We start from the raw sequence: 26,501 nt of genomic DNA on the forward strand, positions 1-26,501 counted from the left end.
AGTATCGGAAAACACCACTAGCACATGAGTGTGCCTGCCTCCTGAATGGAGCAGGGATCACAAGCGTGAGACCCAGTCCCCGCCTTCAAGAACGTTACATTCATATTATTTTCCCTCTTTTTGTGAGCTAGGAAATGCTCACAAGGCATAACCTACTGACTATAACCCGATGACATAACCTGATGACTATTGTAGCTGGGCTGAGCCCGTATTCTACGGGCACAAGAAATTAAAAGGCAATTTTTTTCCAAAGAATTAAAGTCCTGACTTCCCTATCAGCTTAGGGAAAAAGCCCGGAAAGAGCGTGTTTTGCTATTTCAAGGTAACAAAAGGATGTCCTTTTCCTATTGGGGTGGAGATGGGTGGCAGGGCTATGGGGGGTCAAGGGGGCCACTGACCCTCCTTCAAAGCCCATGAGGAGGAAGCCTGGCCTCTCACCGGGTCCTCACGGAGCCACCCAGAACCAGAGTGCCACTGACCACATGTTGGTTAAACATCATCCCGTATGTTCTACGCTCGGCACATGAGCACATGTAAACACTCGAGTGCAGAGACAGCTGTTAGAACTTGTGGGGATTTTCCTTAAAAACCTGCCCTTTTGTGTGTGTGTTGGGGGGCGGGGGAGAGGGCTGGCACAGACGTGCAAATCTCCAAAAGCACCACCCCAGCCTGGTACAGAAGAAAATCAAGCCTTCTAGAGCTGAAAAATGCTTCTTGGCATCACGTTACCCCATGCAGAAAACAGCCCCTCCCTCTCAGATCTACACGTCTGTGGCCTGTTGGCGAGGTGGGGTAAGGAGGACATCACTGAGGGTTTGGCTGCTGGGGTGGCTGCCAGCCGTGCCCCCTGCCTGAGCCCATGAAGGCAGCTCCCAGGATGCTTTGCTTCCTCTTAGCTGCTGCTAAGACACCCTTGAGCTGCTCCCAGGCTGTGTTTATGTTGGTTTCTCCCATTGGCTCTCTTCGACCCCTGGTCCCCAGCTCAGGGCTCGGCCAGCCTCCCTGGGGGACTGCAACTTTACAAGAGGCCTGACTCTTGAGTCTAAGGGTGGTGCTCACACTCATTCATGTGCTCAATCATTTCTTCATTCACTCATTCTTCTACAGTCTCGCCGATCCACTCGTCAACTTACCAAATGTTCACTGAGCACCTATTAGGTGCAAAGCACTTGTAGGAATCAGACACAGCACTGAACACAACAGACAGAAAACCCATCCCGGTGGAGTTTACATTCTAGTGCAGAATTCACTCATTCGTGTGCTCCTTTATGCGATAAATATTTATTATACGCCACACACACTGCTTGTGAAGCACCGACAAGGCTTTGCTACAACTGTAAGTGCTCCCTTGAGCATGGCAGAAATTCAAGTTCCTTCCACCCTCTCTCTGTTAGGAAAATATGCATTGGATGTGGTTAGTGTGCAGGACATTGGTGCGGGACGGGGCCACCCAAGGGGCCTCCACTACATGTTCTCCAGGAACTCTCTCGCCAGCACAGCGGAGGGACAGGGACGCAGCAGCCGCACCATGAACTGAAATTCATTGATTCTCTTTCAAGCCTGCCAACCACTTCCAGGGGGTCACGCGAGCAGAGGTGGAATCCAGAGTCTTCCGCAGGCAACAGGCTGCAGCAACATTTTAACAAGTTTGCTCTACTTGCCTTGTATGTATTCTTGTAGCTCCTTTCCAGCTATGGCAAGTGCCGCCAGTTTTCCATTTACACAAGGGACGGAAATACGTTTTAAATGAATGCGTTTTTAAGCCCCTTTCAGGGACTGGATTTAAACTGAAATATAAATAATAGCCCAGGTGGCTGGTGGATCTGGTGACATCAAGAAGGTGGCCCAGGAGCGACTGGGTTTGGGAAACCCTGTATCACACTGTCTCCCAGGCACACGGATGCAGCAGGTGGAGCGGGGCTGGGGAGCTGGGCGGGTGGTCACAGCCCAAGTCCCCTGCCTCCCTCTGCTGGCGTTGTGGGGGTGCTGGGTGCTGAGTGTTGTTTGTATCTCCAGGCCACCACCTCCCGTCTCCCCTTTGAATTTCTTGAGCAGGCCTGCTGGTGCATTTTCCAGAATAGTAGGGGTTTTCCAGAATCGGCCCCTCTAGAATCCATCAATGACTCACACCCAAAGCAAATCTGCCCAAACTGTTCCCCATAACCTGGTGTCCAGCCTCTGTCACTCACAGCCAGGGTCCTAGAAGGGAGGAAAAAGCCACACACACACACACACACACACACACACACACACACACACTCTCTCTCTCTCTCTCTCTCTCTCATTCTGTCTTGGGGACAGCCCCTGTCGCCCACCCCAGTCCTACCCATGTGGGCAATGACTCAGCCTCCAAAAGTTTGAGGAATGTGACCTCCAAGGGCCAGGAGCCAGAGACCAAGTGGACTGACCAGGGGCAGGAGCCTGAGACACAGTGGCCTTGACCTTCACGCCCAAGAGGAAGCTAAGAATTTGCCCAGTGCTCATGTAGGCACCAAATGCCAGCATGGCCCACCAAGCTCCAGGTCAGCCGGGTCCTTGGACCCCAAATTCCATAACATCCCGTGGGAGAAGAGCCCTGGGTCTAAGAGGATGACCCACATATCCCAGTATATCCCCTCCCGGGTATATACTGTGGGAACCCAAGACTGTCAGGAATAAATATATCAAGGATGTTCCATGCGGTATCACTCGTACTGGGCAGTAAGCTGGCAATGGATGCCATTGGCCATGGAGAAGGATGAGTAAGAGATAGCAGACGGGCACTGCAGACGATTTTGGTGGCCATTAGGTGTAGACTAGGTGCGGGTAGGACCAGGGTTGGGTCTTTAAAACTACACAGGGGGAGAAAAGAAGGCAAACGAGTGAACTCTATTACACAATCCCTTTGGAGAAAATTAAAAATCCCTGCACCTACAACGGCCATGCACATTTTGTAAGAATACATCTCGACCAAGAGGTCCACGTTCAACAGTTAAAACGGCCATCGATGGGAAAGTCGTCTATGTGAGAAAAGGAGGAAGCAGGAAGGACAGGATAAAAGGAGGGAAAAAGAAATAAGCAAGGGGCTTTTTATAAACAGGATGCACCAAGAAGTGAGGAGTATGATAAAGTCATCTCTCTTCCCTGGGGTCAGAAAGGAAAAAATTCCCACAACCCTACCAGATTTAAAGTTTCCTTTTAAAATAACTTCTGTAGTTTAGGTTTTTTGTTGTTGTTGTTGTTTTTAATGGGAGAAAGCCAATTTAAAAAAAAAAAAACATCTGATAGTAAAGGGTACTGATTCTGGACTTTGGCTGCGTGTTAGAATCACTGGGAGGGTTTTAATTTTTTTTTTAATATTTATTCTTGAGACAGAGATAGAGAACATTAGTGGGGAAGGGCAGAGAGAGAGAGAGAGAGAGAGAGAGACCCAGAATCTGAAGCAGGCTCCAGGCTCTGAGCTGTCAGTACAGAGCCTGATGCAGGGCTCGAACTCATGAACCAGAAGATCGTGGCCTGAGCCAAAGTCAGACGCTTAAACAACTGAGTCACCCAGGTTCCCTGCGGCGATGGTTTTAAAAAATACAGATGCTTGGGGTGTCTGGGTGGCTCAGCTGGTTGAGCGTCTGATTCTTGGTTTCAGCTCAGATCATGATCTCACGGTTCATGGGATCAAGCCCCATGTGCAGCTCTGTGCTGACGGTGTGTAGCCTGCTTGGGATTCATTCTCTCCCTCTCTCTCCATCCCACTCTCTCTCTCTCTCTCTCTCTCTCTCTCAGTCAAAATAAATAAACTTTACAAATATAGATAGATAGAGAGAGAGAGAGATAGATGGATGGATGGATGGATGGATGGATGGATGGATGGATGGATGCCTGGGCCCTTCTGCCAGCAGTTCTGATTTCGTGGGTCTGGGTATCAGGATGTTTCAGGAGCTCTCTGAGTAATTCAGAAGTGCAGCCACAGTCAAGCCCCATTGGTTCAAGCGGTACAGAGACACATGAACATTATGTCTCCAAGGGAAGGAAGCAGGTCAATGACCACAGTCATGGACTTGGTGTTGTCAATCAAGGCTGTCTGTCTTGGCAGGAAGCCCCAGGTGAAGTCAAGTGATCCAGTTCACCCCCAACACTGACCGAGCAGGTCGAAGGTACTGCTTGAGATGTGCACGTGGGCTTGGGCTTCCAGAAAGGGGTCTGGGGAAGGAGTAGTAGCCTCATCACAAGGCTGAATCCAAAGCCAACCACTTTAAAAACCTGACACTCCAACCCCCAGCCCAGAGCTGTGCCCTTCTTTCACCGTGGCCCGGGTGATCCAGACCCCGGGCCAGGCAGGCAGGAAGCTCAGTGCTCGGGCAGTCTTTCAAGGTGGGAAGGTCTGGGCAAACCCAATACCCTGATCCCAAGGTCAGGATCCCTCAGACTCAAGGCACCTGTTACATTCATACGTGTGTGTATGTGTGCGTGTGTGCACACACACCCTCATACCCACCCATACACACAGAATGAGTGTCCCAGATACTGACACCTCCCTTTACACACCGTCCCCTCTGCCTGGATGCTCCTTCCCCAGACACCCACATCGCTCGTTCGCCTCCTTCAGGTTGTGGCTAGACCACGCAGAAGAATGCAACCCCCCACCCTGGCCAGCACTCCCAACCACCCAAACCCCTACTGTATTTCTCTCCAGTCCTTACACCTGCTGACATAATACATGTTTTATTCATTAATGTTAGTCCTCTCCCCCGACCAGAAAGCAAACTCTGGGGCGCCTGGGTGGCTCAGTCAGTTAAGTGTCCGACTCTTGATTTTGGCTCACGTCATGATCTCACGGTTCCCGGGATCGAGCCCCATGTCAGGCTCTGTGCTGCCAGCGCAGAGCCTGCTTGGGGTTCCCTCGCTCCCTCTCTGCCCCTTCCACGCTCACACGCTCTCTCTCAAAAAAAATAAATAAATAAAGATTAAACAAAAAGAGGACAGAGGTTGGCAGTAGCCTTCCTGACAATATCCAAATCCTAGCCCACACTGGGTGACCTCAGCAAGTGTCCTAGGATCTCGGAGCCTTTCCGGTAAACCGGGGATGGTAATACCCCCACTGCACAGAGTGGAGGTGAGGGCACGGGGTGGCCAGCCTGGAAGGAGCTCCCGGAAACCCCAGCAGGCGTGTGAGCCCCCTCCACCGCCCGGCACACGGAGCCGTGAGACACACACACACACCCATCTCAGGAGCCACATGAACAGCAGGGGTCGTGACCTGCTCTTCCAAAAGCAAGCGCGTGCGTGCACGTGTGTGTGTTTCTCCCACAAATACCCCTGGAAAGGACCACAAGAAAGTCATCACGCCCCTTCCCCATCTTTCCTTGGCCAGGTAGAGGCATCTCTCTCTCTCTCTCTCTCTCTCTCTCTCTCTCTCTCCTCTCTCTCCTTCCCTCTTTTTCTCTCTCCCCAGCCCCTGAGCTCTGAGGGTTTCCCAGAAGCACCTCCTCTCCCGCAGGCCTTAGGGGTGTTAACCTTTCTGCTCTCACAGAGCCCAAGAAGCAGGGGGGAGAAGGAGCTCGCGGGGCAGGGCGCAGCCTGGCTCAGAGGCTGGGCGGGCCCCCGTGCGATTGGCCCAGGGGGGTCACCCCATGGGAGGAGTCTCAGCGGCCTGGGCCCAGAAGCTGGCACACGGTTGGGAAGGAGGTGGCGATGGTGCAGGGCTCACCTCACTCTGCTCCCTAGGCCCCAGCTCTGTGCCCTGTGAGCTGCAGGCCACCTGCCAGTGGGGGCTGTGAGGCTGAGGGTCGCGCAGCGCACGGAGGGTGGGGAGGGGCAGGTCACTTGGTGCCACCGCGCCCCTGTGCAGTAACACAGAGCCACGTTCAAATTCCAGCTCCTGACCGGGAACGGGTCACTCGATCCCCCTGTGCCTCGTGCCAGAAAGTCCCCCACATCCCCTGAGCCCCTTCTCACTGAGCCAGACGTCGGGGGGGGGGGGGGAGGGGCTCCTGTTCTCATCTGCAAAACCAGCATGACACTAGCTCACCCCCAACGTTGCTGTGGGCATTAACTGAGATAAGGTGGGTCAAGTGCTTAGTCGGGTGCCTGGCACTTGCACAACCCCCACCCTGCAATGTTCAGTCTGTTAGATTTGTCCTTTGGGATCTTTGGTCTTTTTCTTTTTCTTCTTTTTTTTTTTTTTTTTAATATAAGAGAATAGGAAACTGAGATTCACTTGACAGAATTTGGCTTCGCAGGCAACTCAGACTCCCTCAGACCTCCAGTCCAGGGCTCACACTTAACCTCCATTAACCCACTTATTTGGGCGTAAGGGGTCAAGGCAGGGGTCACCAGCGCAAGGGAGGAGGAATGTCCTCTTTCTCAGCTTCCGGAATGTGGCTCAGAGAGGGAGCCAGTGGGAGGCAGATGGTGGGCCACACGCCCTCAACCCTCCTCCCCCAACCGAAGTTCTTTCTGTTAACCGACCCCCCTCTAGGCAGATCCCCAGCCACCAGGGCCTCTGTGCAGGGGGTCTCAGAGGTGGGAGCCCCACGCGGGAAGTCAGGAGACCCAGATTCACGTCCAAACCCTAACACAAACCAGCTGTGGAACCCACACCCCCACTCAGCCATTGGACTGCACTGGCGATTTCCTTATCCGGCAAATGGGGACCGGGGCCTACGCTCCCCCACCGGCTAGGATGCTACAAGGCTCCTGGACCAGGTGATGTGAGCTATACCTCAAAGCATCATGGGTCTGCCCCGTGCGCCTGGACCCACTTCCCTGAGACGCAGCCTGAGACCTGTTAGCTGCAGGTATGGCTCTCTGTGTTGTTGTTGTTTTTTTTAACGTTTATTTATTTTTGAGAGAGAGAGAGAGAGAGAGAGAGAGAGCGAGCAGGGGAGGAGCAAAGAGAGAGGGAGACACAGACCTCGAAGCAGGCTCCAGGCTCTGAGCTGTCAGCAAAGAGCACAATGCGGGGCTTGAACTCACAAATCGTGAGATCGTGACCTGAGGTGAAGTCAGACGTCCAACTGACTGAGCCACCCAGGCGCCCCTTGATTTGGTTTTTAAGTCTTCAAGTCAAGTTTTAAGTCTTCAAGCCTTCAAGTCAAGCCCCTTCAGACGTTAGGGAGTCCCAGTACACAGCCTTCTGGAGCATCTTGAGGATGCTCTAGATAGTGAACAGATGTTTCCGGAAAGGTCTGTGGGGTAGGTATTTCAGGTTTTAGGAGCCACACGGTCTCTGTCACAACTACTCAACTTGGTCATGGCAGTGCAAAAGTAGCCACAGACAACACGTAAATGTATGGGGTGGGGGGGGTCCTGTGTTTCAATAAAACTTTATCTACAAAAACAGGCCAAGAGGGGGCAGAGTTGGCCCCGGAGCCAGAAGTTTGAGACCCCTGCCTGTAGCCCATCACAGAGGGAGCCCCAGTCATCAGAAACGGCCCATCTCATACAAGGCTAATGCTCCTCTGAGGTTTCCTGCATTTAGAGAATAATTTCTCTACTGCTCTGCTACTCAAAGTGTGGTCTGTGTATCAGCATCACTGGGTTCTGAGTGCTTATTAGAAATGTTGGGGCACCTGGGTGGCTCAGACATCTGACTCTTGATTTCAGCTCAGGTCATGATCTCACGGTTTGTGGGTCTGAGCCCTGAGTCGGGCTCTGCGCCGAGAGTGCAGAGCCTGCTTGGGATTGTCTCTCTCCCTCTCTCCCTGCCCCTCCCCCACCAAGATAAGTAAATAAACTTAAAAAGAAATGCAGGGTATAGGTCCTACCCCCGACCTACCAAGGGAATCTGCATTTTAACAAAACCCTCAAGTAATCCCACGCACATTAAAGTTTTAAGATGGCAGGACAGTGCCGGATTCGTAGCTGGAGGCAGATCTCTCTGGCCGCCATTTGCAGGGTGGACAGAGGGGACCAAGATGGCCAGTGGGCAATGGAGAGGCAGAGGACCCACATCAAGGCGGGATGGAGAGACACGGAAGTCACAAGGTCACGGGACTACTGAGAAAGCAAAGCAGGGGGCACTGGTAACAGATGGGAGCACGCCAAGGGAGGAGAGGCCAGATTTCACACACCTCAGCCTGCCCAGCCCCTTAAAATCAGTAGGAACCGCCTAGAAGACAGGTGAGGGCGCCACCAGCCTGTGTTCGAATGCCAACAGCACCCTGCTGAGCATGTGGCCTTAGCAAATCGCCAAGAGAAGGAGACAGAGAATCCCAAGGAGGCTCTGTGCTGTTAGTGCAGAGTTCAACCCGGGGCTTGACCTCACCAACAGGGAGCCGAAATCAAGAGTCAGATGCTTAACAGACTGAGCCACCCAGGCGCCCTGACCAGAGCACTTTCTGTCTGTTCATCTGTCCCTCCATGTATTCGTCTATCTACTTAATTATTTACTGTCCTTTTTTTTTTTTTTTTTTTTTTTTTTTTTGCCAAGCCTTAAGGCAGGAGACCAGGGCTCCTCAGCCTTTGCACTACTGACATTTGAGGAAGGGGAGTTAACACAAGAAAAGCCATGAGAACCCTGGCTACACACAGGAAGCTTAGTCTTTAGAGTTACGGTTAATCTTCTCTTTTTCCCTCTTGCACCCCGATGGCCAAGCAGACCGTGATCAGCCACCCTCAGCCCTTGCAGGGGAGCAGCTGAGGGCAAACCTCCCCCCCTACCCCATCCCTCTGTGTGCGCAATTGCCAGGTCCGCCTAGGCCAAAACCAACCTCGAGGCTCAGCGGAAAAGTGCCCTGATATTCCTGGCTGGAACAGAAATCCATCCAAAGGCTTTGAAAATCGGGGGGAGGAGGGGAAGGGGTCCAACGAGGTTGTTGGCCATATAAAACTATCTGTCGGCGTCTTGTCTTGTGACAGCAGAGAAAGCATCTAAGGCCAGGAAATTATTTTTGATGTGGAGGAAAAAAAAATTGCATTCAGCAGTTCCAGCCGGCCTGAGGCTTCTGGATGCTTTGTGCAACCTTGCAAATTCATTGTTTTCCAAATTGCGCGAAGCCAAGGGGTTTCCAAGGAGATGCCTGGCTCAAAGGCAGCTTTCTCAGCTCAGGAAGGGAGAAGGCTGCTAGGAATCTTTTTGCTGGTCAAATGGTGGAAGGTTTTCAAGTGCAGCCAAGGCCAGAGGCAAGGAGAGTGAGGACAGGAGTGTTCTGGAGCGACCACACCAGAAACTCACGTCGTGAAGACTCCGGAGCATGGTGTCCCAAACTCGGCACCTTGACACATGGAGACAGATATGTCTTTGTTGTGGGGGCCTGTCCTGCGCCTTGTGGAGTGTTTATCGTTATCCTTAGGTTCTACCCATTATCTGTCAGTCCCACGCCTGCCTCCCAAACCTCTCCAGACACTGGCAAATACCACTGGGGAGGAAATTCACCCCAGGTGAAGAGCAGCATAGATGTTGACTAAACCCTGCTCCCGGTGAGGGCTGTCCAGAGGTGGCCAGCTGCCTTCAGGCAATACAAACACCAGCTGCTGAGAGGCTGTCTGAGGTCAGGGGTCCGGCAAGTCCTGGAGGGGTTTAGACACTGGTGGAGTCTCCCTGCTAGAGAGGACACTTGTGTGAGTAGGAAAATTCATGGCAATCCACTAGCGCAGGCCTTCAAGTGTCTCCTTAACATTTATCACAATTTCTAATTAATTGTTTATTTTTTAAAAAACCAGTCTCCCCCAGTAGAACGGAAGCCCCCTTCCGGGCAGGGATCTCGCCGGTTCGCATTATATCCTCAACACCTAAAGAGTCTAGTACATAAGATGTGCTAAGTAAACAGCTGCAAAGGGAGGGGATTAACACCCATCCGTTCCACGTCTATGCCTGGGATACACCTGGAGAACTTGTTAAAACTCAGATGGATGGGCCCCAGAGTTTCTAATTCAGGAGGGCTGGAAGGGAGCCCAATAATTTGCATTTCAAATACATTATTGGGTGAGGCTGATGCCTCTGGTCCAAGGACCACACTCTGAGAAAACACGGGTCTCAACTCGGAACCTCTGGTTCTCCATCTTGGCTGGGGGTAGCTCACAAGGTTGGATGCCCAGGGCCACACCCCAACCACTTAAATCAAAATCCCTAGAGGTGAGACCCAGGCATGTGGGTGGTTCCAGTGTGCAGCCAAGCACAAGAACTGCTCACCTGCCCCTTCCCCTCTGATCTCACAGCTGGCAGGATTACTCCTGTTGCATACATCGAGACACAGAGATTCAGAGGAGTTAGTTACTTTCCCAAGATCCCTTAGCTGCACCAAAATTCATCCCTGGTCTTCTGACTCCAGATGCCAAGTTCTTTCTGCCACCTTGCCGTTCCTCCCTCTGGATCAGAGATCCGACTATGGTTTTTTTACCATCCTTCCAGCTGATACGGGGCACCAATACGGTCACCGACACAGCTGTTTTTGTTTTTTTGTTTTTCTCACAAACGTCTGCCAAACATTACTGCTCCCATTCGAGAGATGGGGAAACCGAGGCACAGAGTGGTGAAGCAATCCGGCCTTGGCCATTTAGCCAGAAAGCGCTAGAGCCAGAACTCAACGCAGCCATCCACACTGTACCGTGGGGCTGACACACGGGGGGGATGAAGGATGTCGAGATGCAAGAAAATTCTGGACCTGGACAAGGCAAGCAGATGCAACAGCTAGGAGCATACAAGGGGCTGGGCGGTGGCTCCCGAGCAGACAAACAGCCAAGGACCCAAGAGTGGACAAGTCACACCTTGGAAGAAATTAGGAAACCGCTAGGTGCTCTCTGCCTGGGCCAGGCTGCCTCTTACAGGCTTCCTGTCTCCGCAGGAACCAATCCCAGCGATTGCCCCACCCCCGGCTTCCAGTCGAAGCGTGTGATTGGCTAACACCAACTAAAGCTCTGGCGGTGGGAGGAGGGAAGGAATAGCTTCCCTGAGCCTTGGCGGTGCTCGCAGAGTGACCTCAAGACAGCCTCCTTTGTATGGTTCCCCCCAACGGACCCTTGCTGGTTCTGTCCCCATTCTCTTCCCACCTCTCCTGTCCCATCCCTCCAACTTCCTGCGTTTGTTGGACACCTTCCCAGCTCCAGACCTCTGCTCTGTCTTCCCGATTCCAGCAGCTTCTCTCCCATTTGTTCAGTGTCAGTGCGGACAGATAATGGGTGACACGGTCCCCCCACCCCCAACCATCACCTTGCCATTTGGCACAGGCCTCAGAACCGCCCATACCTGAGCTCTCGGGGGGGGGGGGGGGGGTGCCCCTCACGCTGAGTGTCCCCAGGCACACGTGGCCCAGGTACAGCAAGGAGACCTTAGATCCCTTCTGGGGCAAAGCGGAGTATCAGGCAGAGACCTACCGCATGCCACCCCGAGGCTTCTCCTGAGTTAACCTGCCACAACCCACATACCATCTTCACAATTATTTCCGATTTTTCTTCAAATCAACTCCCTTGACAAGCGTTACTTGAAACGGGATCTTTATTTTATTGCCACAAGTGGAAAACGAATCTCCCTGGCCATTAACAGAGGCTACCATAACAAGAGAGAAAATGGAAAAAAGCAGCGAAGTCTCACTCAGTTCTGTTGCCTTTAAAGGTTCAAAGCCTGCCCGAGACTGGATGGCTGTCAGATAGAGAGACGGTCAAGGCAAATCAGTATCACGTCAAGGCCTGACGCCCTCGGCAGGCCTGATGGAGAGACCCCGCAAAGGGAACTTTCTCACCGAGCTGCAGGGGTGTTCAAGGCCTGGCCCTTGCCCCCCCACACCAGACTGCCCTCTAAACTGGGCCAGTTTTAGAAAGAGCCGTCAGTAGCTTGGCTGTGGGTACCCGTGCTGGACAGGATCCGGCTGCTTGCAAACCACGAAAGTATTTCCCACTCCACAATGGGTTCCAGACCTCCTTGGACAAACAGAGGGGCTGGCAGAGGGGTGAGGCCCTCACCCCTCAGACGCTGTGCCTTCCTGCCCTGGCCCGGCCTCCCAGGAAAGCGTGTTCTGCTGGTGTTAATGACCCCTTGGAAAGCAAAACTCCACAGACACCCCAGAATGAAAGCAAAGGCTTTCAAGGTTAAAACTCACAGTCCCTCTGCATAGTGTTAAACTCTTTCCGTGCCCGGCTGCTTTATTCATCTACTTTCCGGCATTTCCTCCCACGCACTGAGCAAAACAGGCCAATGCACGATCCTACTGGAACCCGGGGAGGGGCCCAGATGAGCGAAGTGGGCAGCGATGGGATGCGGTGGGGACCCAGGCAAACTGCAGGGCCCGGGCCCTGTCCGAAAAGGTGGCGGCCACTCAAGTCCTGCCCACTGTTCCCCTGTGGAAACCTGAGCTCAGAGTTGCTAGAGCTACCTGTTTTTCAATGGAACCTGAACTTGAACTCATGAACCGCGAGATCACAACCAGAGCCAAAAACAAAGAGTCGGATGCTTAGCCGACTGAGCCGCCCAGGCGACCCTACCAAAATACTAAAAGCAAAAAAGCCAAAAAACAACTCTAGCAGAGTATGTAAAAACATAGGGACATAAATGTCCGTAGCACCTTTATAGGTTGCAGCCCGAACTGGAAACAACTTCACGTCCTTCAACAGGTCAATGGATAACTGCTGAACAATAAGGAGTAAACTAGGACCCTCCCTTGTGCTGAGTGAAAAAGCCAAATTAAAAAAAAAAAAAAAAGCGTACAGGGTAGGTGTCCCTTTATAATGTGGTCTACAAGATGCAAAGTCGTCTGTACTGACAAAAGCAGATCAGTGGCTGTGGGGGGTGGGGAAGAGATGACAGGCACAAGAAAGCCTTTCATACATTGACTACCTTGACTCAGGTGATGGCCTCGTGACATTTATTTGTCAAAACCACTCACATTGTACGCTTGAAATATGTGCGGCTAATTACGCATCAGGGATAAATAAAGCTGTTAAAAGAAAAATGTGAGGGGCCGAAGAGCAGGCCCAAGACTCCTAGTGTTTGTCCTTGGACTTAAACCACCCAGCCAGCGTTTACTTGATGTGCTGGGCGCCATGCATTTCGCGAGGCGCTACATTGCAAAGAGGAGGGGCCGCTGAGAAGTTCTCAGGACCATGGTGGGGCAGAGCAGCCTGCTCAGGGTGAACATGGGGATCCGCGGACACTGGCAGTTTCTATCCAGAGAGAGGCTGCACTCTCGGGCCAAACTCCCAAGGTTTTCGGAAGAATCCAAAGCGGTTGAACTTTTTTTCAAGGTAAACCAAATGCCCTCTTAACTAGCTGCCAGCTAGTCCATGGAAAGTACCAAAGGCAAACAGGGCAGCAGGGAGGCCACAGCAGTAATCCAGGCAAGACATGGTGGAGGCTGGGCCAGGGTGGAGGCACAGGGGGCAGAGAGAAGCAATGAGATTCTGAAAATAGAACCAACCGGATTTGCTGATGGAGTGGCCGTGGGGTGGGAGAGGAAGAGAGGCATCCAAGTGGTCTCCAAGGTTTGGGATGGAGCACCTGGAAGCACCTGGAAGCACCTGGAAGCACCTGGAAGCACCTGGAAGCCGGAGCCACAGAGGGAGATGGGAGGGCTCCAGGTGCGGCAGGGAGCAGGGTGGAAGTCCTCAGGGTGAAGCTTGCTCCTGTTTGCTGCCCTTGATGACAAGAAAGCCCACCACACATGCAGGGAGACAGCTGTCCACGGCAAGTCGAGAAATCCGACTTCTCTCTTTGACAGCCTGACAGAGGCTGCGCTTCTGGCTTATCCTGGCCCCCCAGCTCCTGGCGTCCTCATTTGCTCCGACCACACCAACGCTCAAGATGGGAAAATGGGATTTTGACTCGTCAAAATCATGACCCACCGAGGGGTGGCAGAAACCCCAGGAGGGGCGTTTGCCTCTGCACGAAGCAGGCTGACCCGCAGGAGGGGGTAAGCAGGCCCCATCCGTGGAGGGAGGGCTGACGGGGCTCGGCTCAGAAGTTTGGAAAGCAGATGCCATCAGGGCAAATCTGATTAGACTGGAGGGCCGAGGTTTGCCTTTTAGAAGGGTTTGGTTCCCCCTAGTATTGAGTCTGGAAGGGAGGAGGACAGGGAGGACGAAGAGGGAGGGAGAGAAGGGGAGGAGACGGCTGCATACCCAGATGTCTGTTGAAGCCAACTCGCTCTATCACCTCCAGTCCAGCTATTTCCTCCTGGCAGCACTCACACCCTCGTCCCCCGCCCGCCCCAGCCTGTTCAAACCACAGACCCTCAGGCCCCTGACCTGCTCAGCCAGAATCTGCCTTTCAACAAAATACCCGGGTACTACCGGCCATTAGCGCGCATGCAGAGATATTTGACACATGGGGGTCTACACTGCTGTTTTCACCTTCCCCCTCCCACCACTCGTCACACAACTAACAACTCTTTCTTCAAATAAATTCAATTGTTAAAAAAAAAAAAACAAAACTTAAATGCATTGATTCGAGTATAAAATTTTACATCACTATCATCAGGGGAAAATCAGCATCATCTGCCGTAAGTGCAAGTAACCATAAAAATGGACGAAACCATGGAAAACCATGTTGTTCACGCTGGCCAGGGGCACTGGCCACAGTGTGAGCCACGGTCAGTTAAGCGTCTGACTCTTGATTTCAGTTTAGGTCATGATCGAACGGTTTGTGAGTTCGAGCCCCACATTGGGCTCTGTGCTGACAGTGCAGAACCTACTTAGGATTCTCTCTCTCTGCCCCTACCCAGCTCATGCGTGCATGCTCTCTCTCTCTCTCTCTCTCTCTCTCTCTCTCTCTCAAAATAAAGAAATAAAATACACTTAAAAAAAAAAACTGGCCAGACATTGCTGCCTGCCCCCAAGTTCTTAGCCGGAGGCTGGCGCTCTCTGTTTAAAACAGGCGAAGAAGGCATTCTAGCATCCAATCGGGACTTCCCTCTTGAGATTACTTAAAGGACTGAGAAAAGATGGAAGGAGGAATCACTTTCTTGCTTGTAACACACACAGCGTCACCTCCCCTGCCAGGGCCTGGGTCCCATACTTCAGGATCAGCACTGTTCTATCGCAGTGTCCCCATACCTCCCCCAACCCTGCGCCTTTCCCCCATATTGAGGGTCCACCTCCTACGAGGCATGTTCAACTCCGTCACTGGATGCAGGTGAGGACTTATGCTGATCTGGAGCCCCCGGGGGCCCCAGCTCTCAACAGCAGCAGCCTGTTCCCAGGCCATCAACTGCTTCAGCCCGGAGAAGTCACCAGCCTCTCTCCTAGCAGAGGTCAACAGGACTGAGGCACATCACAGGCCCGAAAGTGCAAGGGGGAAATTCAAGGACGGGGCCCAGGATGAGTTACAAGGTTTGGGCTGTGGCCTCGGGGACGGAACCCTAGGATCATGGTACACAGCTAAGGCTGTCTTCTAAACCCCTGCTGGACTCAAAGTCTGCATATGTAGACGTGGCCATTCTAAGTGGATTCCTAGGACCACTTGGGCAAATACTTGCTCTGTAGCACAGGTGCGGCCCTAGAACAGATGGGGCCCTAGAATTCTCTGGAAATGCTACTTGCCAAAAGCAATCAGGCTGAGCTCAACAATGAACAGTTAAAACTTTTTTTTTTTAAGTTTATTTAAGAGATTGAGCAAGCACGTAAGCAGGAGAGGGGAGGAGAGGCAGAGAGAGAATCCCAAGCAGGTTCTGAGCTGTCAGCGAAGAGCCAACATGGGGCTTGAACCCACGACCTGTGAGATCACGACCTGAGTCAAAACCAAGAGGCAGACGCTTAACCAATTGAGCTGCCCAGGTACCCCAGAACAGTTATAACTTTAAAGGGAGCACCCTCAGGGGCGCATGAGAAGCTCAGGTGGTTAAGCGTCTGCCTCTTGGTTTTGGCTCAGGTCATGATCTCACAGTTTGTGGGTTCAAGCCCACGTTGGGCTGTGTGCTGACTGCTCAAGAGTCCGGAGCTTGCCTCGGATTCTGTGTCTCCCTCTCTCTCTGCCCTCCCCTGCTTGCACTCGCTCTCTCTTTCAAAAGTAAATAAACATAAAAAAAATTTTTTTTTAATGACTATTAATAAAAATCCATATGATTGCAAAACGTCTCTGATCAGCGGGGATGAGACTGTTAGTAATAATCCCAAACTTGCCCGGAGAAATTTAGGGAAAAGGCTGTGCTCCCCACCTCCACCCAAAAGGTAGTTTTCCTTCTCCATTGATAATATAAATACTTTGAGTCAGCTTCTATCGAATGTTTATCACACGCCAAGCACCACACACAAGACTCCACACCTTAATCCACTTTGAGTAATGTCCTCAAGGAGGAATTCTCGTTCCCGGTTTCACGGGTGAGAAACCAGCCCCTGAAACCTACCAAAGGAGCTTCCCGCGTCACCTCCAGGCCTCAGACTTTGTGCCACGAAACGTGCCAACGTGCGGCATTTGACCCACAATAAAAAATGTCTCATTAAAAGAAAATGCTTGTGCAATAACCGAAGGGTGGAAGCGATCCCCGTGTCCCCCTGGAGAAATGGATCCACGGCGTACACATCCGATGAGATACTGTCCAGCCTTATGACAGAAGGACATTCTGACATGATCTGCACAGAGGGACCTCGGAGACACTATACCCAGTGAAATAACCCCGTCACAAAAGAACAAAGGGTGTATGATTCTACCGGTGCAAAATACCCAGAGCGGTCAATTCATAACAGACGGGAAGTAGGATGGCAGCTGCCAGGGACACAGGGGACGGGGGAGTGGCCTCATGGGGAGGAAGTTCATTAAACACAGGAGTTCTTTTCAGTTGGGGAAGACGCAAAAACGTTCCGGAGACAGACAGTGGTGGTGGTCGCACAATGATGAGCGGGAGCTTTGCACAAGTGAACTCTACACGTAATAAGGATTGTTACGGACTGAACAGTTTGTATCTCCCAAAATTCACGGCAAAACCTAATCCCCACCGTGACAGTAAAAAGACGTGGGGGTCTGTGAGAAGTGATTAGGTCATCAGGAGGCTCACGAATGGGATGGGTGTGCCCTGAATAGAGAGACCTCAGAGAGCTGCCTCAAAAACCCCTTCTGCCGGGACACCACGAGAAGATGATGTCTGTGGACCAAGAACCGGCCCGCCACCAGACAATGAATCGGCCAGTGCCTTGATACTGATGCTTAGGATCTTGAGGGATAGATGTCTGTTGTTTCTAAGTCTATGGTATTTTTGTTAGAGCAGCCTGAACAGACTACAACAATTGTACATTTTTTGTTATGTTTGTTTTACCACAATAGCAGGACAGTTCTTCCTGGAAGAAGGAAGGAAGGAAGGAAGGAAGGAAGGAAGGAAGGAAGGAAGGAAGGAAGGAAGAAGGAAGGAGAAAGAAGGAAGGAAGGAAGGCAGGAAGGATGAAGGAAGGAGAAGGAAGGAAGGAAGGAAGGAAGGAAGGAAGGAAGGAAGGATGAAGGAAGGAGAAAGAAGGAAGGAAGGAGGAAGGAAGGAAGGAAGGAAGGAAGGAAGGAAGGAAGGAAGGAAGAAGGGAAGAGGGAGGGAGGGAGAAGGGAGGAGGGAGGGAGGGAGGGAGAGAGGGAGAGAGGGAGGGAGGAAGGAGGGAGGAAGTGAGGGAAGAAAGAAGGGAGGAAGGGAGGAAGGAAGGAAGGAAGGAAGGAAGGAAGGAAGGAGGAAGAAGGGAGGGAGGGAGGGAGGGAGGGAGAGAGGGAGGGAGGGAGGAAGGAAGGAAGGAGGGAGGAAGTGAAGGAAGAAAGAAGGGAGGAAGGAAGGAAGGAGGGAGGAAGGAAGGAAGAAGGAAGAAGGGAGGGAGGGAGGAAGGAAGGAGAGGGAAAGAAAATTGAAATTAAAAGCATTATTCATGGATCATTCTTTTAAAAAAACAACAGAAAATTCAACCTTATAGATTCCTCTCCTTCATCACACAAAGATTGAAGGGGTGTCTACTATGTGCTGAGAGGTACACTAAGCAGGGGGGCTCCCTTGCTGAAACGGGGGCGATGCCCTGAAGAGACGCAGACAGACAAGTGAACCAACCAATACAGGAAAATCACGGCCACCGACACAGCGCTTACTATGTTCCAAGCACCGGTTCAGCGGATTTATATAATCCTTCTGGCAGCTCGGAGGCCAGAACCATTATCATCTCTATTCTACAGAGAAGGAAACTGAGACACAGAGAGGTTAAGGAACCTGTCCAGGATTGCAGAGGTGGTGAAGCCAGGATTCACACCCAGGCATTCCATGCTTCTAACCCCACACTGTGGGCTGGAAGGAGCGATGATAAACTACATAAAATGCCGTTTGTAGTCAGCAAGCTACAACCCGTGATCCACATCCGGCCCACTGCCTCGTTTTGTAAATAAAGTTTTATTGGAACGCGGCCGCGCTCGTTTGTGTGCCTACTGTCTGTGGCCCATCTACATGAACAGAACTGAGTCTGTGACAGAAACTGTACGGTCTGCAGAGCTGAAAATAGAATCGGGCCCTTAACAGAAAAAGTTCCTCAACCCTGTTCTGGAAAGATTAACAGAAAAATGTCCAGTAAAGGGGGGAGGGAAGGCATAGACGCCAACTCTGTCTTCTGAAGGTATCTCACATCTCTCCCCTCCCCCACCCGTCTGAGGCTCCCATCCTGGCACAGGCAGCCATCCCCTCGCCCCGGACGCCTTCCAGAGCCTCTTAACCATTTCCCTGTGAGCACTCTTCTCCTCTGCAGCCCATTTTCCATCCAGGAAGGAAAGAGACCCACCTGGGGATAAGATTGGAGCCCAGTGCCTTTTGCTTAAAACCCTTTGAAGGCTCGCTACTGTTCTCAGAGCAAAATCCGGACCCCTCACCAGGACCTGCCAGGACCGGATGACCCGAGCCTGCTCCGTGCTCCAAGTTCATCCTCCATGCGTCCTTTGCACTCGTTGCCGCTCTTGGGAATGAAGAATCTTCCCAACATCCCTTGGCTGCCTAACTTCCCAGTGACCTGCTCTTGATGAAACTGTCACCTGCTACCGGAGCTATAGGGTGGTGTATGTGGAGGGCTCACACCGCCCAGCAATGTCCATTGAACCTTGCCTGCAGGCCCCTCACTGCCCCCCAAATATACCTACTACATACCTTTGTGGCTGTAACTATTTTATGAATGAAGGTTCAAGGCTAGTCCCCTGCCCTCCCCCCCACCACACCCTGCAATCGGTCATCCCTAAGTCCTTCCTGTGTGCACATTTCACACCGCTCTCTTCCAGAATGCAAGCGCCAGGGGGATCAGGGCATTGTTTGCATGGCCCCTCCTTTCATTCCTAGCCAGCGGCCAGCACGCATCTGGCTCCCCAGGAGGCTCACCAAGTGTGTGCAGAGCAGGAAGCATAAAATCCATGCAGAGAGGACCCCCCCCCCCCCAGAGGTGAGGGGCGGCCTGTTGCATTTGCACAGGAGCAGTGGAGAGGGCAGTACGGGGAAGCAGGAAGACAGTAACAACATTAGCCGACCCTTCACCCCTGACGCTGGGGAAGCCTTTGAAGGTAAAAGGTTACATTTGCAAAGATGCTGATGTGGGCAGAGATCTGCTTGGGCCCATTTTCTGGGCCTCTGATAACTGCACCCACTCTCACCGGGCACGTTCAGCTGCAAGGCCCCGAGATGGAGTGAAGGACCCCAGGGGCCGTCAGCAGCTTCTTGGGTGCCGTGGTGACAGCCAGGCCAAGCTCATCACCAGGGTCACAAGGAAAAGATTTATCCCAGACGCTCGAATGCCCCTGGGATGCTCAGGGACCCTCACCTTTACTGGTGGACAAGTTGGTCGACCCGGGATGGTGGGATGGGGCAGGAGGGCAGGTTGGCCAGATGCTGCTGCCGCCCTCGGGAGGAGGTGAGGATTCGGAAGCGTGGACGGTGGCCCTGGGGTGTCTTGCTTACCTTAGCCAGCTGTGTCTGGAGCTTATTCTTCACGTCTGTCACCTCGGAGATGCGGGCGCTGAAGGCCAGGTTGGTGTTAGTAAACTGCTTCCACATCTGGTCTGACAAGGTCTCCAAGAGGTTCTCAGCCTCCTCCCGCAGCCGGATGGAGTTGGCCCGCATGTTCTGTGAGTGCCTGATGTTGTCGTTACTGAACTTGGCCCAGGTCTCGGGCACGGAGACCCTGCAGGGGGCACAAAGACGAACTGAACACAGGAGAGGAATCAGGGGGCTGAAGACAGGCCTTGGGGATCCCCCTATCTGGAGAGTCTCACCTTGGGCACCCCTGACATCTGGGTCGAGACCATTCTCTGTTGGGGGGTGGTTCACCCTGAGCCCCCCTCTACCCACTAGATGCCAGCAGTAGCTCCCCTCCAGTAGCGACAACTAAAAATGGCTCCAGACATTGCCAAGTGCCCCTTGGGGGAGGGGACAACTGTCCCCTCGCCCCGGTTGAGAACCACAGGGCTAATCCAAACCCCCCACTTCACAGAGGAGGCGGCTGCAGCCTAGCAAGAGCGGATCTCCCAAAGGGCTCTTGGTGCCTTGTCACAGAACAGAGATTTCTTCGAGAAGCTCCTTGTCAACTACCCTCCCCGAAGTCACAGACACAGGCCGCGAAGCAGGCCTCGGGGGCACATGCGGACTGCAGGGCTGCTTCCGTTCCGCATGGATCACTGCACAGACTCATTCATTTGACCAGAGTTCTCTGAATGCCCACCACATGCCATGCATCGCTCTAGGCACTTGGGAGAGAACCATACACAAGAACATCAACCTCCCTGTCCTCAGGGCGCGGAGTTGCCAGTAGAGGAAGAAGGACATTAAATAAAGATCTGTACACACGGAAGGACTGTAGACAGAGAGGGACTGATGGAGGTGGTCATTACGTGCCCGTCAGGGTCATAAAAGGAAATAAAAAGGACGCTCAGAGGGCATTGAGGCGCCCTTGGATGAGCAAGCTCACGAAACCGTCACCACCAAAGTCGGGAAGGGCAAGGGGAGAGGGCGAGGAAGGGGTTGGAGAGCCCTGGAGGAGCACACACCCTGGCGGGGGAGGGGTGCTGGAAGAATAAACCCCCAACATCCTTCTCTCCCTGCCCTCAGCCTCCCGCTGGTGCCCCCCCTACTGGCTCGAGCCCGACTGGAAACCCCACGGGAAAGGCGGTCTGCAGCAGGCAGTCTCCACTATGGGACCGCCCGCAGGGCGGCTGAAGGATGGCTCTCAAGGCAGTCCCGGAAGGCTTCTCAGAGGCGGTGAAGCCTAAGCGATTCAGTTTCGACAACAGAAGATACTTCCTGCCTTCCTGCCTGCGTACGGAAATCCTTGCAACATACAACCAATGTGTTGCATGGGGGTCCTCTCCGGGAAGCCCATGAGAAAGAGGGACACGCACTTCTCTGAGCGGGCTCCAGGTCTGGGGTCAACGAGACTCGGTACCTTTTTTTTTTTTTTTTAATGTTTATTCATCTTTGAGAGAGAGAGACACAGAGCTCGAGTGGGGGAGGGGCAGAGAGAGAGAGGGAGACGCAGAAGCCAAAGCAGGCTCCAGGCTCCGAACAGTCAGCACAGAGCCGGACGTGGGGCTCGAACCCAGGAATCGTGAGATCATGACCTGAGCTGAAGTCGCACGCTTAACCCACTGAGCCACCCAGGCACCCCCACTAGGTACATTTTTAAGGTCTTTTCTAGCTGGGAAGCCTCCAGTTCTTAAATAAATCATCTTTATTTTCAGGCAGTAGAGAAAAAAGAGACTCAGTTTTCTGAAAGAGGAGTCTCTTTTCAGACATTTTAAAGCACGCTTAGATTGCATGGTGAAGAGAAATTAAAAAGCAAACATATAATATGTGATTGTCTTGTCTGTCTTTTGCAGGAGTTAAAAATCAAGCCGTAAAGGAGGTCTAAGCCTTCTGGAGATGGGAGAGGGTGCTGTGTCTGATCCTGACCTTTCATCCAACAAAGACTTGAGGCTCAGAGAGGTAAAGTGCCTTTGCCAAGGTCACACAGCTACTCACCATCAGTCCAGGAAGAGGGAGGCACCAGGGACAGCAGAAAGAGACTGCAGATTGACTCTGTCTCCTGCTGCCGAACGGGGCACACTGTTCAAGGTCAGGAGCAGCAACCTCTAAGCCCTTGCCCTCCCCTGGAGCAGACAGCTGTGCTTCTGAGAGAAAATAACCAAATAACCTGCTCAATCACACTCTCCCTGGGGGGGATGTGCCAGAGGCAGCTTGTCGACTGGTGTGCCTCCGTAGGGGGGACGTGGTTTCTGGAGCCTGTGCCCTCTAGATGCAGGAGGCAGCAGGCTTTGCCAGGAGGCAGGAAGGTGCCTAGGTAAAACACACAGGCTTGGTGCCCAAGGTGGGCTCAGATTATCGCTCCTCGGCCTTTTGCCTAAGATCAAGTGCAACGTGGGCTCAGATGGGTCCAGTCACTTCAACTCTCTGAGCCTTAGCCTCCTCATTGTAAAAAGGGGATAATAATGGTGCCTACCGCCCCCCGCCCCCGCCCCGGGGTTGTTGAACGACTAAATGTGAAACCCCTATCTTGGCCACCGGCAACAGTAAGCCCTTGATAAGTGTTTATCGTTCACAAGATGCTGTTTGTAAAGTGCAGTGCCCAGCAGGCTCCAAGTCTCGGCCGTGAGCTTTCAGGAAGGCATCCATTTGGGAAGGGAATCCTCCAGACTCCAGCTGCGGCTGAGGGGGCCGAGGCCCCTGAAGTCCTGCTCGCATGGCCAGCCAGCCCCACAGGGGAGCCGAGTCGCCTTGTCAGGAAGAGGAGGAGGGTCCCCAGAAGCTGCTACTGCCGGCAACCCCAAAGGGTCATTTCAACCCTTGGGTATTTACTAAGGTCCAGGAGGTGGCCCCGGGCTCCAGCCAAGGAGGTGAACAAGAAATTCCTCTCCTTTCTTCCCTCCCTCCCTTTCCCCTTCCATTCATTCATTCATTCAACAGTTACTGTACACCTACTAAGTGCCAAGCACAATTTTATGTGCTAGAAGTTTTTTGCTGTTTTTTTTTTAAGAGACCAAAATAGGGGCACCTGGGTGGCTCAGGTGGTTAAGCATCCGACTCTTGATTTCGGCTCAAGTCATGATCTCATGGTTTGGTTCATGAGATCGAGCCCCAAATAGGGATTCTCTCTCTCCCTCTCTCTGCCCTTCCCCCACTCCACACATGCACTCTCTGGTGCGCGCCCTCTCTCAAAATAAATAAACTTAAAAAAAAATGAAACCAAGATAGATACCACCCCCCACCTGTACCCAGAGCACCTCTCTGTCCAGCCATCATGACCTTGACTTTGGACTGCCAATCAGGAAAGCAGGCCCCAGTTCTGCACGAAATTCCATCAACAGTGACATGCCCATGACGTTGTCAGGCACACAGAGGCACCTAGCCCAGAGCTGCTGTGACAAGTAAATGGGGTCACGCAGCAAGCACTCAATAAATATTAGCTGCTGTCACTCCCCCACACCAGGCTCTGTGCTCCGCGCTCCCCACACCCACCTTTTTATTCTCATAGCAACTCTGGGAGGTGGGCACTGTTTTTATTCCAGTATAGATGAGGAGATCGGAGCCCAGAGAGATTAAGTACTTTGCCCCAAGCACTAGTGGGGAGGCTGAATCTGAAGCCAGGCATTCACGGCACGCCCTGGCCCAGCGGCAGTGGCTGTGGGACCCTCACTAAGCCAATCCCTTGCACCCTCTCGCTGGAATTTGAATCTTGGGTAAAAGGGGGCAAGAACAAAGAGACAGTAGTGCGCTGACAACACAGCTGATGAGCTCCCACTTCCTGGCTCGTTCAAACTGCCAGGACCTTCCCTTCCAGCCTTCTCCTGGAGTCTGTGGCTCCCCCACAGCCTTCCAGTAAATTCCATCTTGTCTGAAGTTAGCCAGATTTGGATTCTGTGGCTTGCAACTGAGGATCCCCACTCAACCACTTTGCCTCTTACTTTACTGGTGCACAATGACCTTTTGTGGCTCTTGGCAGGAGCAGACCCAGAAGCCCTCAGTTCCACCAAGCTTGGCCAGAGAGGGGGACCAAGAACCCAGGACTTACGTGCCATCGACTTTCTCCATGCCGTGGAAGAAAGTGATGCAGTCTGACGTGTTCCTCAGATTATAGCACTTCTCATCGATAAACTGAGCCGAGCTTTTGTCCTCAAGGTCCCTCTCGAGAGCGTGCTGAGCATCTCGGTTATCCCTGTGGGGGGCAGGGATTTGTCCGTAAACTGTGCACTTGCCCAGAGTCCCTCATGCGAGGTCAGCCAGGAGGGTGGTGCAAAGCCACCTGTGAAAGCCAAGTCTCTGGACTCCCAGGAGGGTGCTTGATCTACCCTCAATGGTTTCTCCACCTTTTCCCCACCTTAATGCCCCCACCGCATACCCAGCGCCTCCCTGTACTTCTTCCTTCGCCCCAATCCAAGCAGATCCGTTGTCATTTAGAACAGGGATGGGCTAACATTTACTGTAAAGGGCCAAATACAAAATATCTTAGGCTTGGGTCGTATGGTCTCCGTTGCAACTACTCAACTATGCAGGAAAACAGTCTTAGGTCATAGGTAAATGAATGGGCGTGGCTGTGCCCCAATAAAACTTTACAGAAACAGGCTACGGGCCAGATTTGGCCCTCCCAGCTGTACTTTGCTGACCTGACTTACAAGATACGAATTCACACTTTGGAAAAAGCCTGGAGTCAATTTAAATCCCTTCGCAGATCATTGTGTCTGACCTTCTGCCAGGCACAGAGGGAAAAGACATGATTAAGACCCAGTCCCTACCTTCAAGGTGCTCACAGATTTGTGTAAATTCAGTACAAATGAATAAAGAATGAGAAGGGCAACAGTAAAGGTTTGAAAAGGGTACAGAGTAACACAGAGAAGGAAGCCACCAACTCAGGGTGAGGAAGTTTCTGAGTTGGGCTTCCTAACAACAGCAGACAGGTGAACGGAGTTGGGTTGAGGGGATGAGAATTCCAAGCTCAGGGCACCACGTGTGTAAAAAGCAAAGAAGGTAGAGACATCCAGGTGCTTGGAGACCTGTAACCAGCGTTATGAAGGCTGGCAGAATCAGGGACAGGGCGGAGTCAAAGATTTGTGCGGCACCAGGAGCCAGGTGGAGCCAGGAACTAACTGGACAGTCAAAAAAGGGTGGAATCTAGAGACTGGGGAGAAGTCAGGGATTGGGCAGAGCTGGTGACTAGGTGCAGCCAGGGATGGGCGGAGTCAGGGTCTGGGTTGAGTCCGTGGTGGGTGGAGCCAAGGAGTGGACAGTCAGGTATGGGTGGAATCGGAGAGTGGGTGGAGTCAGGGACTGGGCGGAGCCAGGGACAGAGCAGAGGTGAGGAGAGGGCAGTTGGCAGGCCGAGTACTTGCACCTGCAGGGTTAGTATCTTGGCCAAGAAGCTTAGATTTAAAGGCCACTGTGTGCCAAACTCCAGACCCTGGAGAACCACTTCCGTGATTCTTGCCGTATTCTCAAAGTACCTGCACTATTATTTACTTGTTACTTTTCTTTTTTAAAATATAAGTAAATGTGTTTTAAAGGGAAAAATCTACCTCACTGTCTTTAAAGGAACTTCAGTAGCGCTATTAATGGGTCACCTCCAACATAAATACTAAGTAAACACGAACAGAATCCTAGACAGATAGAATCTGTTGTCTCCAGAAGGTTCTAAGCCTGAACCTTTTTGTTTCTCTCTTGATTGAAATAAGATTAGTCCGTGTTAAAGACACACAAGCATCGACTAGGACTTTTGCCTTGAAATGACGGGGAATAAAGAAGGGAATAACCTTCACTAAGCCAGGTGATGTCTACACCACCTAAAGTGAGTGTGTATGTGTCCGTCTGTCTGTCTCTCTCTGATCTTTATCTCTTTCTGCCTCATCTTTCTTGGTTTCTCTCTGTCTTGGGGACTTTGTGTCTCTCTTTGTCCCTCTCCCCTGTCTCTGTTCATCTTTTTTACACTTTCTTTTTCTGCTATGGATCCGGATGCTGGTGAGGGGTTTCAAAGAGGCCAGAAGCAAGGACAGTAAATCCTGGCGGTGCGTTCCCACCTACCAAAATGCTCAGGAAGTCATGCTGGGACAGGAGGAACCATCCTGAGTTTCCTGGGGCCTTCTGAATTAGCAAAGCCATGGACAAAGGGGGCCCTGTCCTGCCTAATGAACTGGAACACGAAGACCAGAATGCTAGAAAACATCTATGCTAGAGCATCAGAGGGGACCCAGGGCCTCAGAATCCCTGGTCAGCTGGTCCAGCTTCCTAGCCCACGCTAATAAGCCTAGAGAAAAGGGGGCCGCCTCTGTCTCCCCTCCTTGGCCCATGACATAGAGCCCACCCAGTGCCACGGCTCACCCTGATGGCGGCCTATGAGGAAAAGCTCGAATATGGCCTCTGCCCCGCCAGGAAGTGCCTTTTGTGCTTTGCCACGGGGCATCTGGTGAGGTAAGGACATAGTTCTGCCCAGATGCAGGCCTGAGGCCCCACCCACAAAACCCTGAGTCAGCAGCCCAGTGCCAGGGCGGCCGCCACCTGAGCAGGTCAGCGATGGAGCCTCCCCACAGGGGCAAGGCCACACTGAGTTCTACCCCATCAGTGAGGCTGTGGCCAGTTCTAGATTAATTAGGGTACATCGGAAGCCATCCTCTGACAAACGGGCCACTGCCCGAGGTC

General features: G+C 52.4%; 1 protein-coding gene across 2 annotated transcripts in view; it reads right to left on the reverse strand.

Moving 5' to 3' along the window:
* Window positions 1-26,501, reverse strand: part of TEKT5 (tektin 5) — a 38,669-nt gene that overhangs the window by 6,201 nt on the left and 5,967 nt on the right. The window contains exons 4-6 of one of the 2 annotated variants that reach the window (XM_053213789.1): window positions 23,887-24,030; window positions 19,785-20,007; window positions 6,853-7,163 (exon numbers count right to left, since the gene is read on the reverse strand). In XM_053213789.1, the coding sequence (XP_053069764.1) occupies window positions 7,080-7,163; window positions 19,785-20,007; window positions 23,887-24,030 (451 nt within the window). In that variant the 3' untranslated portion in view covers window positions 6,853-7,079. Of the gene's footprint in view, window positions 1-6,852; window positions 7,164-19,784; window positions 20,008-23,886; window positions 24,031-26,501 lie in introns of those variants that run through there. The other variant, XM_027043268.2, reaches the window with a different exon arrangement.

Source organism: Acinonyx jubatus, chromosome E3 (assembly GCF_027475565.1).
Source record: "Acinonyx jubatus isolate Ajub_Pintada_27869175 chromosome E3, VMU_Ajub_asm_v1.0, whole genome shotgun sequence".
Taxonomy (NCBI): domain Eukaryota; kingdom Metazoa; phylum Chordata; class Mammalia; order Carnivora; family Felidae; genus Acinonyx; species Acinonyx jubatus.